Source organism: Bison bison, unplaced genomic scaffold (genome assembly GCF_000754665.1).
Source record: "Bison bison bison isolate TAMUID 2011002044 unplaced genomic scaffold, Bison_UMD1.0 scf7180017864061, whole genome shotgun sequence".
In the NCBI taxonomy this organism is placed as follows: domain Eukaryota; kingdom Metazoa; phylum Chordata; class Mammalia; order Artiodactyla; family Bovidae; genus Bison; species Bison bison.
In genome coordinates, this window is record NW_011494633.1 from 3,990,710 (window position 1) to 4,006,363 (window position 15,654).

Consider the following 15,654-nt stretch of genomic DNA (forward strand, 5'->3'; position numbering starts at 1 on the left):
TGATATTTAAATATTTATTTAAGTTTAAAAATAATTTTCATGGCACCAGTGATTTTATGCTAACTACATACTGCATATGTAGAAAAAGGTACATTGCTTTGAAGGAAAATGTAACTTAGAATTTTTGGCACACGAAAGGTTAACAACTATATATATATTTTAATGAAACTAAGAAATTCACATTTGCAGGTAGTTTACCTTCTACTGCTTAAAGATGCAGTACACTATTCTTCAGTAAGTTTTATTTCCTCTGATAGATGAAGCTATGGAAACCATTGCTTTTTCTACAATGAGATCAAACTAATTTTGAGAGAAAATAGACGTAGTGGAACACAGTAAAGCTAGGTTAAAAAACGTGAACAACTTTTGATGATGGGGGAGATAGCAAAAAAGACTAGTCACCAACAGAGGAGGTTTGTTGTTCAAGCATTATGTGAAAAGCAAATTGAAGGAGACTTTTCTATCTGTATTTTGTAGGTGGGATAAGCTCTGGAGAAATATAATCCACAAGTTTCTGTTCAGAAAGCAAATCCCTCTGTTGGAAGTGGTGTGGACTATTGTACCGTTGGAACTCTAGATACAAGTAACATACCAAGATATGGAATACTGCATCTTCCGTTAATGTGAATATGAAAGGTCAGAGTTGAGTCTATCACTCACTGCATAGAAACACCATATTCTACAGACTGAGGTAGGAACACTACACTAAAAGGTAATCTGCTATGTTGCATAAGACAGTAGATATCCAGGGTAAAACCAGCCCCGTGTCTCCTGACAGCCTTGTCGTCTTTGAGTCTACTTTTCACTCAAGTCCTCTGCTAGTAAAGCCTTTCCTGTGTAGATGACAAGTGGCAGTGGCTATCTGGTTCTGAGTGATCCCTAATCTTTACTAGGATCTCCCTCAGTTTTTGTCTTGTCACTTGGAAAACAGATGTTTGTAATTCTGCCCAAATTGTTGCTGGTATGGAAATGGTCAGACAGGCTCTCCTCTTCCAGGCTTCGATTCTGGCTGCATATTAGCATTACAGTACTTGATCTTGCTCATCGTGGCATCAGGCATCTCTTTGCTGGTTGGTTGTTCGAGCACCCTTTAAACAAGCAAGCCCAGCGTCTCTACTGGGAAATGATCCTGGATCTCTACCTGTCAGAAATCACAGCAGAGCTGGCCCTCCTGCTCACACACTGGTAAGAAACAGTTCTGTTGTCTAGATCGGGGTTGGCAAATTCTGGCCTGTGGGCCAAATTCAAACTCACCATCTGTTTTATAAATAAAAATTCTATTGGAACAGAGCCTTGCTCCTTTATGTATTACCTGTGGCTGTTTTTGTGCTCAGACAGCAGAGTAGAGTAGTTGCCACAGAGTATGGCCTTCAAAACCAAAATTTAAAAATATTTACTACCTGGCACTTTACAGAAGAAGTTTGCCGACCCTTGGTCTAGATAAAAGGGCGTTTAAAATTTCGTAATACCCACCTTAAAAAAGAACTCTGTTTATTCCATGGCTGTTATATTCTGTACATGGATATGGTTCTGCCACCTCAGAGGACACACTAGGGCAAAGCAGACCTGCACGTGACTCTCTGTTCTGCGCGCCCCAGCAATCTGTCCACGGACCATCTACCTACGTCCTCCAGCCCCACATGACTTGGAACTCTCTCCCTGAGATGAAAACAAGTTCTTGTGTGTGAGCGGCTGTAAGTGTTGCAGAGCTTGGGCCGCGGACCCCACACTCGCCCTTCACACTTCTGCCTGCTTCCAACGGCTCTCAGCCAGGACAGCCAGCGTTTTCCTACAGCTTTCGTCTTCCTGGTGAAGAGGATGACCCTAGGGGGCAGTGTTTCTACAGCTAAGTGTTGGTCTCTGCCACGTTCACCTTTTGGAGGCATCTGTTAGAACTCTTATTTAAAGAGATTCTTTTCCTGGTCCCTTCCAAGGCTGGTTGATCTTGGAATTCTATTTTCTGAAGCTTTTCATTCTCAGGATCAGTTTCTTTCTTGCATCTTTTAAGTTCATCAGGCTCTCTTTTTCTTACTCCATAAAGTAAAAACAAAAGGTGAATTGATAAGAAAATAATATTTTGTTGTTAAAATATAAATTGAAATAGTCTTTTCTAGGGGGAGAGGGGTGTACAAAATAAGTACTGCTGTGTGATCTCAACAGTCTCTCCGGTACCTCAGCTCTGGTTTCTGTTAACCGTACTTAGTCCAGCGTCTGACAGTGCTGTCTACTGCTGGCGCCACTGAATTCACCTATTGCTTCTGGAGCACTGTAAAAGTCTTGAGGTCCTTAGAAAAAGTCACAGGAGTCTAAGTTGATTATACAGAACTCATGGTGATGCTCCCTAGGATCTAGTCTAAGGGGACAGACTTATCCCACCCCTGCTGCTGTAGCAGTGGTCGTTTCAGATCCCCACTCTACTCAGATTTGAAAGAAAGAAAAGGAAAAGAAAATCCAACTCAGACCGTCATAAGAAGCAACTTTCCATTTAATCGTTCTACATGGATGTTTACTTTTTTTTTTTTAAAAGCTCTGTCTGGGAAGAAAACCTAGACAGTCCCCATTGTCCAGGCCCCTGACCTGCCCTGCTGAGGCTGCAGTGATGAGTCTGCTGGGCCCCCAGCAGGGAAGCTCCTGCGGTAAACAGAAGACGACAGCCCTCTAGTCTTCAACTAGTGTCTCATCTGCTGGGTGACACTACTGTGAGAATCAGTAATAACAAAATAAATTTTTTTTGATATCTTCAAAATAATACACATCTATGAAAAATCAAAATTCAGAACCAAAAATTATCCTGCAAATTGGGAGGATGAGAAACGGAGTTGCTGAGCCTTTCTTGAGAGAACCTCTGAAGGAAATGAGTTTTCCCAGTTAGTTTAGACAAGGCGTGTGCCTAGCCCCTTTCTTCTTCTGGGAAACGACCCTCCTAGGCTGTGGACTTTCTGAGTCATGAGAGGAGGACTTGGAACATGTGCCGATGGTTCCGCGATGGGCCCCATTGCTGGGAACGGGTAGCCGGGCTCCTTGGTCCACCTGGCTAGTTATTGGGAGGATTCATGCCTTCTCAGGTGTCAATGAGCAGGCTCACCACTGAGCGGATTTTGCAGGCAAACCATCGCCTGAGGGGACAAAAGTATTGATAGTGGAATTGTTCAAACTCGGGGGTCTGGCGGATATCGCGGAAAAAGGCAATGTCAAGGTCAGACTCAGTAAGGATGATCAGGAGGAGGAGCAAAACAAAGAGGAGTCCCATGGTCACAAGGAGCAAACGGAGGACACTTAAAACAAACTTATTCACCTGTTCCTCCTCCGGCCTGCCGTGCCCCTGACACAGGGCCCTCAGCTCGCCCCCAAGGGCCTCCAGCTCGGCGGCAGTCGGGGTGCTGGCCTCAGACTCCTTCTCCTCCTCGATGCTGCAGGTCGCCCCGTTGATCTGCCGGGAGAGCAGCATCAGCTCTAGGCTGTGCTCGGCCACAGGGGTAGGCAGCACGCTGTCCGCAGGGCTGTAAGCCTCGTCCGCGATCACGGCGACTCGCTCGTTGCTGTCTGCCCGGCTGCTTCTCGCGTGAGGCAGGAACGTGTCCCCGTGGGAGGAGGCACGTACTGGGGTGGAGTGGGCGCTGTCCCGCAGGGACTCGAGGCCTAGAAAGACAAAGGGGAAGTGAGCAGGCCTTTGTGTACCAGCGCGCTTTGTGTGGTGGAGGCAGCCCCGTTCCGTTTGGTCACTGATGTCTTTGGAAGCCCCTCTGCAGCCCCACGTCGTCGCCCCTGCTCTCTGTTTTGATGCATCAAGAGTATGACCAGAGAAGCAGCAGGAATCAGGGTGTCACTGGCTGTAAGTTTCTGTTTTGTTTTTTTTCCTCTCTTTGCTTATAGTTTTGGCCATAGTCGTTACAGACTCTGCCTTTCCTGCCTTTGGTGTCCTGGCTCTCAGCCCAACCTGAAAGAGAATTGCAAACTATCTCTGACCCAGAGCTGGGGTTTTGGTTCAGGGAGCTGAGGGTCTTGAGAGGCAGGAATGAAGAGGAGACTGTTTTGCCCAATGGGGCCTCATCAGTTACCTATTCTGGAGCTGAGTGTCCTCCTGACACCTGAACACACTGCTCCTTGAACTCGTGAGTTCATCTTTTGGACTTCTGCAGTTGCTGTCAGTCTCTTCAGCCTCCACTCTTAGCTGTACTGACCTAGAGTGGGGTGAAAACCCAACCTGCTCTTCCTAAGTGCTTGCCCTCTCTTTTCACCTTCGAATGAGCCGGGTCCAGAACAGGTGAAACCAGGGGAGTCAGCCTGGAGTATAGACTGGTCTCTGAGAAGAGGACCAGTGGGAAATTCTCTTACGTTTGTCTGGAGGAAGGGTCTTCTGGCCCTAAAACTGCTCATTATTCTCTTTCTCAGAACATTTCTCACTTTCCAGAGCTTAAGCTCTGGTAGGGAAAAACAGAAACTGGTTACTTCCCTCAACCAAACAGCCGCCACCCAGGCCTGAGGATGTGGACTCAGACTGGCTGAGCACCCTGTCACCGTGCTCTCTGTCACCAAGCTCCCAAGAAAAAGGCTTCTTGTTTCAGGTTCAATGTCTGCATTTCCCACTCCTGGACATACTGGTGCTGCCGGAGTGGCTCTCCCTACCTTTGTGGTCCACATCAAGAGAAGCTTGTCCCTTTCTATTGCTCTGAAATTGACCTTGACTGCCCCAGACTGAACCAGATTCCCAAGTAGTAAAGATCTGACCTAACCAGGGCTGCTTAGGGAGTTTTCTGGCTCAGGGTTAGCTTCTTTTAAAAGGTGCCAGTCACCTTTCAGAAGCAGTGTGTCTCATCTTCGTTAGCTTCCTTGTAGGGTAGCCAGTTGCAGCCAGGCCGCCTGCCTGCCCAGGCTGCTTCAGCCGTTCTCAGCATATGCACAGTTACAGGTTCTCCAGAGGAATGAACGAGCGGCTGGGGTGAGTGGGGCAGATGGCAGCCCCCCGTTCTCCGCCTCTGCTCCCCATCACATCACCATTATTGTACTCGCCACAGCTCTCAGCTCCTGCTTTCAGAAGATTCATGGGTCCTGGCTGTATTTCCTTTGTCCCTATGCTCTAAACTCTTAAATCTGTATAATGTTTTAAACATTTCAAAGCACTTTTATCTTTCAACATTCTTCATGAAGTAGATAGGGCAAGAGGTTATAAAACTTTCCAGAGTCATGTGGTTGGTTGGTACTGGCAAAGGCGATGGCAGTGTCCTAGCATCTTTCTATTCCATGGTGCTGACGACCATCCAGCTGGATTCCGGGGAGCGGAACAGCGGGCCAGGATGAATTAAGTGAACAGCCTGCACCTGCCTTAGATTTAAGTTGCCCAAGAAACCGTCATGAAATAAGGTAGAATTAAGAGCCTGTCCCTTGTTGCAGCGCCTTCGATGTTCCTCTGCTCTCTGTTCCCCTCTTCTGCCCCCACTGCACGTGTAGCCTGAGAAACACGTGCCTGCGAGTGTGAAGTGGGTTCCTGATAGAACAGAAGCCTTTTCAGGCCCTGACTACACGTGATGCTGGCTCAGCTCCTTTCCCAAATCCTCTTGTGGCTCTCTGTTCTCGGGAACCTCCTCTCCCTTGCACCTCACAAGGACAGCTCTGATGGCAGATTTTCCAGCACATGACCAGATTAGCTGCCAGAAGCCACTTCACTGCAATCTCAGCTTGGCCTACAATTCAGCTCTGAGCTTGCTGGGGAAGGTGAGAGGCAAAGGCTGTGACATGAGAAAGCACAATCAGAGGGACCGCAGAAGCCACGTCACCGTGAGTTGTTGGTGCTCTCAGTAAGCAAGATACTGGCTACGCATGCATTTTTCCCCTAAGGAGAGCGCCCAACAGACAAAATTATTCAGTAAATATTAGTCTTCTATTCCCCCAACAGCAGGCTTCCCTGGTGGCTCAGACAGTAAAGATTCCACCTGCAATGCAGGAGACCCAGGTTCACTCCCTGGAGAAGGGAATGGCCACCCACTCTCAGATCCACCTGTAAGGTGATCTTAAATCATCACTCCTATGCCACGTTAGTCCTGTACAGAGCTTTAGGTTTCAGTAGAAATCATCACTCGCCTCAAGCCTGTTGTTCTGGGATGGCTCAGGTGGGCGGCACAGCAAGACAGAGGGTGTCTCTTTACCTTGGAGGCGCTCCAGCTGATCGCCTTGCCTGGAGTCGGCTCCCAGTGGGCTGGGGGGCACAGCGGTCAGGAGCCTCCCCTGAAGCCGGGGCCCCAGCCTCAGGATGCGCACGCTCAGGGGCCGGAGGCAGTGATTAGTCAGCCGGAGCTGAACTCGGACTCGCGTGTGAATCTTAATCAGGCTTTTCCCCATGGTGGCCCAGGAAGGCAGGCACGTCTTCAGTGGAAACCAGCTGGTCTCCTCACGGGACCGGCCAGGAAGAGAAGGTACAGGGGGTCACGGAAGGAAACCCAACCAGGGACGCAGGCTTTTTCACTGATCACACGCCATGGCAGCCCCTTCACAGTGCCTCCCGTGCTGGAGACAGCAGAGCGGCTCTGAGAGGCCAAGCTTATCAGGGCCCTGGATTCAGTTAGAAGCACTTAGACCCATAAAAAGTAATGTTTTCCCAGCCTGTAGAGCTGGTTCCCTGAGGCCCGTTATCAGGGCCCCAGGCCTCTCAGAGGGTTAGGGACCGAGAGGGTAGGGGTGATGCCAGAGGGGAGAGGAAGCGGGACCGCCCCAGAAAACCCAGGATGTGAAGCCACAGAGGCAGGGGGCCTTGTGATGTGAGGCTCTGATGTGTGAGGAGGGGGCTCTGCGGCTGGAAATGGGCCCTGTCTTCTGCTGGGCTCTGTGCAGGCTGGTTGCTGACTGGTGCCCCCGGGGGTACAGTGAGTGACAGGAACGGACATACCTCTCTGGGTCAGGCCTGTGCTAATGTGTTATCTTGGCATCCCTGAGAGCAGAGGGCAGGGCCAACCAGTGCAGGCTTCTGTTTAAAGGTTTCAGTTCAGTGAGATTACATGGTTTCATTCAAACTGCAATGTTACGTTAATGTTTTTGCTGTTTACCCCCATTTCTGGAGAAAAACAAAGCTTTCCCCTGGAAAAGGCAAATGGTTTCTGTGATAACAATTTATATGGTGTATGGACTGCAGGAAAGACAACCCCTGATGGAGCATGAGCCCATGTCAAATGTCCATAACTTCCTGAGAGTTGTGCTGGTTTGTGCCCTTCTCTGAGGCCCCCGTCACGTCCCTCCCACCCTTCCCTGCCTGGTTGGGTGGACAGTGGGGATCAGCCATGTTAGGGGCTTTAAAGGCAAAACTGCCCTCAGAGATGATGCAGCTGAACTTTCTCCTCCTGAAATGATCCATTCTTTATTTCACTAGGTTTCATGACCCCTGTACTTCCTAGGTGGCACAGTGATAAAGAGTCTGCCTGCCAGTGCAGGAAACACAGGAGATGTGGGTTCGATCCCTGGGTCGGGCGCCAGTCCATGGGGTTGCAAAGAGTCGGACGTCACTGAGTGACTAAGCACATGGCTCATACCTCTCTCCTGCTCTGCTTAAGAAGTCATGTACTGTCTGGGCTTCCCAGGTGGCGCTGGTGGTAAAGAACCAGTGCAGGGGACATAAGAGACGCGTGTTCGATCCCTGGGTCAGGAAGATCCTCTGGAGAAGGAAATGGCAACCCACTCCAGCATTCTCATGGAGAATCCCATGGACAGAGGAGCCTGGCAGGCCATGGTCCATAGGGTCGCAGAGAGTCGGACACGACTGAAGTGACTAAGCACGCATGCACGCACTGGTAAGAGCCACTTAACTGCTGAAGTCTTGTATTTTTTCCAAGGCAGATGTCCATCTGCCTCTTCTCACACTGACTTTCATTCTGCCTGTGAGTTTATTCCCACTGGGGCAGTTCTGAGCTGCCTGCTCCCTCCTGGGTCTAAATGGGCCCCGGGTGGGGATGGAGGCTGTGCTTGACTGTAGGCAGCCTGGGGCACAGGGTGTGAGGAGCAGGGTGGCTTGGGGAGGAGCACTGGGACGGAGGCCTGCTGGGCTGTCATCTGCCAGGTGTCAGGTTCTGAGGCTGAGCTTTTGAGGCCAGGCCCTGGCCTTTGGGGGAGAGGGGTTCTCTGCTCTAACGGCTTTCGTGTGGCCTCTGCCCTCTGCATCCTCCTTGGCCATTTTGCAAGCTCAGGTGACTTTTGGATGTTGAGGAGCTTACTGCTGCTACGATGGGAGGAGGCTGAAGGCATAGCCAGCGCTGGCTGGGAGCTGAGGCGGCCCCATTGCTTGTCTTGGAGAAGCCTGAGAACAGTGTCCCCACCCCTGGGGTGTTGCTAACCCTGCTTGCAGCTACTCCCGATGACCTGTATCCCTACCTGGATGGCCCCAGTCTCCCCTCTTCTGGGAATGCTGGTTTTCTTGATATTCTTCCCTATACTGGGGAGCAGTAATGCCCGAGGCTGCTCTGTGATTCCTGTATTAGTGCCAGCTCCCCCTGGGGGTGGCCCTTCTCTCTGGGAGGACAGCTGTCCCGACTTTCTGCAGGAGTCCTGGGATGGACCTGATGGCAAAAAGGGCCTCAGAGAGGGGAGGAAGATATGTATCCTCAAAAGATGAGAAGACATTCCGCTTTGCTGAGATGCACACCCCAGAATGAGAGAGCCGGGCTCAGTTCTCCACTGAAGAGTCAGATAGGAAAAACCCAGGGGCAGTGTCTGATGACAGCCAGAACTCAGTAATTCCATACCTGCTTGGTACTTTACAAGGCCACCCCACCCACGACACCCATCCCCCCCTACAGTGGGGTCAACAGGCTCAGGTTAAGCAAGCTGCCCCAGAAAATGCACGGCAGAGCTCCTGTGCTGACCTCAGCTTTCTGGACCAGGGCTCTCTGCAGTGCTTGCTGCTGCCAGTCAGTGCTTTCGTCTCTTTACTTGCACAGGGACTGATCCAAATCTGCCTGCCAACGCAGGGGCCATGGGTTTGATCCCTTGTCCGGGAAGACCCCACATGCCTCGGAGCAACTGAACCTGTGTTCCACAACAGTAGACCACCACACAGAGAAGCTCGAGCACTGCCACAACTGGAGAAAGCCCGCACGCAACAAGGAAGATCTGGCGCCACCAAAAATCATAAAATAATAAAGTACTCGCACATACACCAGCTTCTTCACAGCCCCATGGAGTTTTACAAATGGAGCACTATGGTACTCCCATAATTAAGGCAGCTGATGGTGGCTGCCCGGCCGGGGCTCTTAACCCCTAGCCTATTAGTAGTTCTGTGCCATACTCGGGTGATGCAGTCACTGACACATTAAATTCTAAGCACAAGCCAGGGATCCTCCTAGAGGAGCAGCAGAACAATGTCCTTCCTAACCTAAGGGAATCTCCGTTTTCATTAACAAACAGCATTCCCACAGAAAGGGCTGAGGGCCTTCCCTCCCCAGCCTCCAGGACCGAGAGGTATGAAGCAGTCATATTCTGTGTCCTGTTCCTTGACACCTTCTGAGGCCTTCCAAAATGTCATCTTCAGGAAGGAAAGCACTCAACTTTATACCCGTATCAGGCCTGTGGGGCAGCCCGGGTCAGTGACCACAGCTGACAACAAGAGTCCTAGAGTCTCCTCACGTTATTAACAGTCCAGAGACTGGAGGGGTGTCAGCCTCAGCTACGGGGGTGTCTGGTTTGGTGAAGATACATAGACTTTGTCGTTCTTCCGCCTCCACCAAGAGGACAGATTTCTACAAAAGGAGAAGGTGGTGGCAGCTACTGGAATGCTTCAGGACCATGCAAACGGGTTTTCATTTCCTGGTGAACTGCCTCACCCACCTTGATCCTTTAGGCTGTAGAGACCGGGTATCAGATCTGGAACACCAGTGAAAGCCTGCAATGTGGAGGGACCCTGGGTCACCTCCAGAGCTCGGGCTCACCTTCCATGATGGAGATGTGAACAGCTCTCCTGCGGGTCCTGGGGACGCTGCTCAGCCTTGGGCCGTGGGTTATGGAGGGACAGCTGCGGCTGGGGACCATCCCCGCTCTGAGGTTAAAGAAAAAGAGAACTCTTGACTCAGTGCACAGACAGATAGAGAGTTGACTAGTTGTATTCTAGTTACATAGAATTGCCTGGCTGTGTTAAGTTTTGTTTTTTAAAATCATTATCCCCTTTAGTCCCTGGATCCCAGTCAGAGACACTACTTCAAACCTGTCAATCTCCTAACATCCCAGACCCACCAGAACCTTTCTTTAGTGTGGCAGTGGTGCCACCAGTCCCTGGGCAGGACTCAGGGGGGTAGAGCCCAGGATATGCGGCACTCCTAAAAATGTGCCTAAGACCGATTCTGCAGCCTCCCCTGACTTCCCACAGGGGCTGCTGGTGGCTGCGGCTCCGTGTGAAGGCAGGAGTAATGACCTCTCCCATTCGCAGAGGTCAGGCTGGCGGCAACCCCAGCCCTCTTAGCCAATCGTCTTCTCCCCGGGTCTCATCAGGTTCTAGGAGATGGACTCCTGGACATGCCTGATTTACACTTACACATAAAGCATGGATCCTGAAACTATTTCAGACCTAGTGTGACTGACTTCCTTTCACGGACTGTTTACAGAACCCATGAAATCTTGCTGCTTAGGCGTGTCCGCTGAAGTCTGTGACTAATTTGAGGACTTGGGATGACGAAGAGAATTACCCAGGAAGGAGGCTCCTGGGTCCCATGTATTGTCTTGGCTGCATTCACCCACCTGCCCTCATTCTCCATCAGGGCTCAGGGAACCAGGGTCAGCCTGTTCTGTAGGCCTTTGGCCGAGACTGGTCTCCTCAGCCTCCTGCCTGGTTTGGGAGCTGTCATGGCCAGAATCTTCATAGCGCTCAACTTAAGATCCTGAGATCTGATCTGGGACCTGGCTGGGGGTAAGCCCCTGGCAGCTTACCTGTGTATTTCTGGTGGCTCCCGCTTGATCTTGGCACTAGACTCCATTACTTCTTTCGCAACTCGGCCGCTGTAAGTAGTAAAATAAAACATGCAGCAGGAAGTGAGACAGTGTTCCAGGACGCGCTCTCTCTAAGATCTCAGATAACTGGCTGCACTGGGAAGTAGCCTCTTTGGCTTACCCCATCCCAGTGTTCAGGCCACTGAGAAGGGCTTGCTTATGGGGGTAAAGAGCCCTAAGGCGTCCTGAAAGCTCTCTATCTGGAGGCTTTGGGATCTTCCGTTCTCATTTAAAGAATGATTCTTCATTGTCCAGCATGTTCCAAAAATATTGCCTCAAAAAAAGATCTTTAGACAAAAATGAGAGGCATCACTGTTACAGTTCTTATTTTGCTGCTTTTGTAAGAGGAGGAGGAGAAGATACATATTGTCAAGCCCTACAGGCAAACAGCTGCAGAGAAGGAAATAGTCAAAGGGTTAGGAGATAGGAGAACCGGATGGAAACCACAGGCTTTTCTGGAGGTTCCCAGCATCTCTGTTCTCAAGGGTAAGGACCACTGAGCCACTGTGCTCCAGGGAAGGGTCTGAAAATAGGTCCATAGTGGTTACTTACTGTCACTATTTACCTGTATCGGAACCGGCTCCCTTTAAAGAATAAATTGCTGCTGGACACTGTGCGCACTTGGCTTGACTTCTCCAGCCTGCAGCAAGGCAAAGTCCAGTGTGACAGACGGCCTGCGAGGCCTTACCGCCTAAGGCAGCGCGTCCCCAGCTCCTTCCAAGGGCTACTTGAGGAAACCCTTTGGGAAAAGGCCCTTCACAGCCCCACTTGTTTCTGACTCTCCTTCAGCCCCTGAGGGCCACACTCACGGCCTCAGTGCTGGGGGTGGGCAGGCTGCAACCTGCTTCCATATCAGGAGTGTACGGGCTCCTCAGGAGTGCCGGCTGGGGCTCCCCAGGAGGACCGAAAGAATAAACGTTAGGGCCAGGGGCTGGCCGAGTAAGAGAATGCCACCCGCTGAACCTCAGCCAGGCCTCTGTTAGCAGTGTGCCCTGGGCAGGTGTCTCTTTCCTCTCCCAGTCTTCTCTATAAAATAGTGGAGCTGGGACTTCTTGACCTCAGGAGTCCCTCCCAGAACCAGCATCTGAGAGTTCATGTGGATATCTGGGTAACTGTGGGTGGAGAAGAGAGGAGAGTCTGCCTTCCTATTCTGTCTCCTCCTTGGAGAGAATCTACAGTGTGGTATCACTTTAGAGACTCTGAAAAGCCCTGAAATGAAAAAAACTAGCTGAACTTTAGTACAAGTTCCACCATTTATTTGAACTCGGACCCATTCGCCCTCTCTCAGAATACCTACTAACACCGCTCTCCAGGCTGTGGACAGCCTATCTATCCTCTTGAGTGACCTCTGTGACCTCTTTAGTCCTCTCACACTTTGACAAGAAAGCTTGGGTAGAGCTCCCCAGATTGAATCTCCTAAGACCCAGCTCCACCCACAACACGCCCTGGGTTGCATGTCGTGCTAACCCAGCTGGGAACCAATCTGGTCCAAAGCCTCTGTCCTGAGCGGTCAGTGAACATTTAGGGAGGCGTCCCTATATCCAGGAACAGCAGTTCCTGGGGACACCATCCCCACCTGTGTCAGGGCTCCATGAGCCTCTGAGCCTACCTGCCCTCCTGCCTAAGCACATTCTTTTTTTTTTTTTGCTTCAAAATATTTAATACGTGTCAGATATGCAGTTACATTTTTATCGGAGCACGTTCTTGAGTCTGACCCGGCCAGCACCTTGTGAAACCCTAGGCCAGACACAAAGCAGGGATCTGAGCGCATGGCAGATGCTGAGTGAGGCCAGAGCGGCTCTTGATAGAGACTGGGCATAAGTGGGGATCGGACCCAGGATGCAGGCTTCTAATACTTAATTAGTAGTCAGTGGAAAACAGTGGCAAGCAGCCCTGGTTTCCACTGTGGGTGCTGTCAGGGTGTGGAGATCTATTCATGAAAGACTCAGAAACTGAGTTTGGTCACAGGTTCAGACCATGGCACGGAGGGAAAAGCAAAGGTAGGCCTCCAAAAACAACGGTGAGATGTTCTCCTGGCTTTCCTTGGACAGCCAGGGATTGAAAAGGAGGGAAATGGGACCACATGAAAGTCTTCCACGTGCCTTCTCCATGAGAAGAAAGAAGCCCACTCAGGTGAGAGTTCTGGCTGTCAATTCAGTTCCTCCCCCCAATTCTGGTATCAAATGCACAGAAGTTATTACACAGCTCAGAAAACCTGCCCAAGGAATAGCCTCTGGGGAGGAGGGAGGAACAGGGAGGAGACATCCCACAGCAGGCAGCAGAGTCCTTGGAGTGGGGAGGATGGGGCCCCCTGACCCCCTCCAGCCCCCTTCCCCTGACAGGGAGAACTATGGCCTGTCAGAGGAGAAATATACTACACATCCTGTCTTTGTTGTTCTGATCAAGATGCAGCTTATTAAGGGATAAATCACTACATTCTGTTTTAAAAACAAGACCAAGAGTTTTAGCAAACATACTTTTTCTGGCATCATCCCAGTTTGTTGATGGGCTATTTCTTTGCTTCTTGATGCTTTTATAACCACTTTCTTAAAATTGGGCACAAAAGCCTCAGTATAACTTTACAAAATCATTTAGTAAGCTGTGCTCTAAGCTGGTATCTCAGTAACAGACAAGTCCTTGCTCCCTCCAGCTACCCCAACGCCGGGCTCCCGGGCGCTTGGCCTGTCACTGGCAACATCTCTGTCAGTGACACGCCAGGAAGGGCTGGGCCTCAACTGCAGCTCAGCACCAGGCCACCCACTGGGGAGTGGGCCCCAGAGTCTCTCCAAGACTTAGGAAACTGTTCTGGGTTGTGCCTGTTCCTTCATGGAGCTGTTGTATTCTGGGTCGCCCATGCCTCTGAATGGCTCCACAGGGCTAGCTTACAGATACCCATGGGCTTTCTCTGGCCCAAGCCTTCCCCTAGGAAGACACAGAACTGCTCTGCCACGGGGGATGCGGTGGGTGCGGGGGGCGGGCAGCTGTCCAAGGACATCACAAGGTAGACCCCTTGGGCAGCTCTGCTGAGGCACTCTCCCAGACCTCAGCTTTGACCCTCCAGCTGGTACAGTCACCTGGAAAGGACTCTGGGTTTTATAAGGAAGCCCAGCGTTGTCATCTCGTGTTCGCCTTTGTCAGTTTCTTGGTTTCCTGCCCATCATTGCTCTAAAAGTTGATTCTCTGACTCTGCCGTGATCAAGGCAGTCCCCACCCCAGGTATCCACTCACTTGTAGAAGGCTTGGTTCTCGATTCCACATTTCCAGAGGTGCTTGCAGGCTTCTGGAGTTGGAGCAAAATATGTGAGAATAATTTTCTTTTCCTACAAAAAATCCCACATAGGAACAGCTGAGTGTGGATGGAGACGCGAAGGGTGAAGTGGGCCAGGACACTGACCCCGGGGCTGTCTGAGGGTTCCCTACCGCTCCCAGGGATCGGCTTCAGGTGGGGAGAGCAGCCTCAGCACCCACGGGCAGAGCTCAGGTCAGTGTGCGAGGGCACGCCTGGCAGTCAGGTCCCGTCGGAGTGAGTCTCCGCTGGCCTAGCGTGAATGAGACGAGCCCTCCCCAGAGAAAGTGGCACTCTCATCTGGAATTTTCTTCTTCTTTTTGGGGGTGTTTATTATCTTCCTGGAATTTTCATATGGAAGCAAAAGAATCTTACTTTGTACTTTCTGGAGGTATGGAACCTTAGGGGTCAGCAGCGTCCCTGACAAAGTCCCTGTGCTTCAGGGCCTAGCCACCTCCATTCCTCACCTCCATATCTTGCCCTTGGTCCTGACTTAGCCTGCAGGCGGCTTAGCTCTACCTTGGTGGACCACCTTGGTTCAGCCCCGGCCCTCCCTGAAGAGAAGGAAACTAGCACTCACCTCTTTCTGACTTACGTATAAATAAAAGGTCTTTCCTTCAAATTTCAGCTTGGTCACCTCATTCCTAGAAGCACAAAGAGAGCGCCTGTCAGCTCGCTGTGGGCCGCCTGTTGACAGCTAAGTCTCGTAGATGCACAGCCCACCCCGACTGGAAGGGGCTCCAGGCACAGACACAGTTTTAGCCAAAATTAGAACCGAAACAAGACAGCAGCGCAGGGGCCTTAGAGAACAGTCGCTGAAACAGTTCACCCCACAGTTTCTGGTCAATCACTATCATAATAGGGTGATAGGAGGATTTCGGGCTCATCAACAGTGGCTGTAAAAGGGAAATGTCTGCACGGGCAGTGAGTCTAGGTAGAGTGGTCCTGGGCCATTTCAGGATTTGGTTCATAACACAGGTGCATTATCTAGGTGGGACTGTCAAATGTAAGGTGCCACAGGTAGCTGATGAGGCCAAAGTTCAAGATACAGCAAATAATGAGAAACAATGCAACCGGGTTCTGAGGGAGCTGAGTCTTTCAGGTGACGGTGCCACTGGATGGAGAATGCAGTTTAATGCAGACAAATGTCAGACGATCTCGGGGAGGGGGCAGGGCAACATACCAGAGAGAGGACAGATTACATGGAACAGTCATGCAGCGTACTGACCAGGAAAGGGGCTTAGGGGTTTGTGTAGAAAAATCCTTGAAGCCACCAGCCCAGTGAATGGCTGCAGTAAAAGAGGCAAACAGGATACTGGGGTACATCGCCCGCAGGACAGACACAAATCAGAAGAAGTGACATGGTTACTGTACATGGCACAGCTTCGACCTCACCTCCACATCCTGCTCTC

The 15,654-nt window shown here is 50.8% G+C and overlaps 1 protein-coding gene across 2 annotated transcripts in view; it reads right to left on the minus strand.

The window, feature by feature from the left end:
* FRMD5 (FERM domain containing 5) overlaps positions 1-15,654 on the minus strand; it is a 325,052-nt gene continuing 309,398 nt past the window's right edge. Inside the window, exons 6-12 of one of the 2 annotated variants that reach the window (XM_010836176.1) lie at positions 14,838-14,886; positions 14,185-14,276; positions 11,522-11,596; positions 10,897-10,965; positions 9,906-10,012; positions 3,296-3,639; positions 1-3,116 (exon numbers count right to left, since the gene is read on the minus strand). In XM_010836176.1, coding sequence (XP_010834478.1) covers positions 3,069-3,116; positions 3,296-3,639; positions 9,906-10,012; positions 10,897-10,965; positions 11,522-11,596; positions 14,185-14,276; positions 14,838-14,886 — 784 coding nt within the window. In that variant the 3' untranslated portion in view covers positions 1-3,068. Of the gene's footprint in view, positions 3,640-9,905; positions 10,013-10,896; positions 10,966-11,521; positions 11,597-14,184; positions 14,277-14,822; positions 14,887-15,654 lie in introns of both variants that reach the window. The other variant, XM_010836175.1, reaches the window with a different exon arrangement.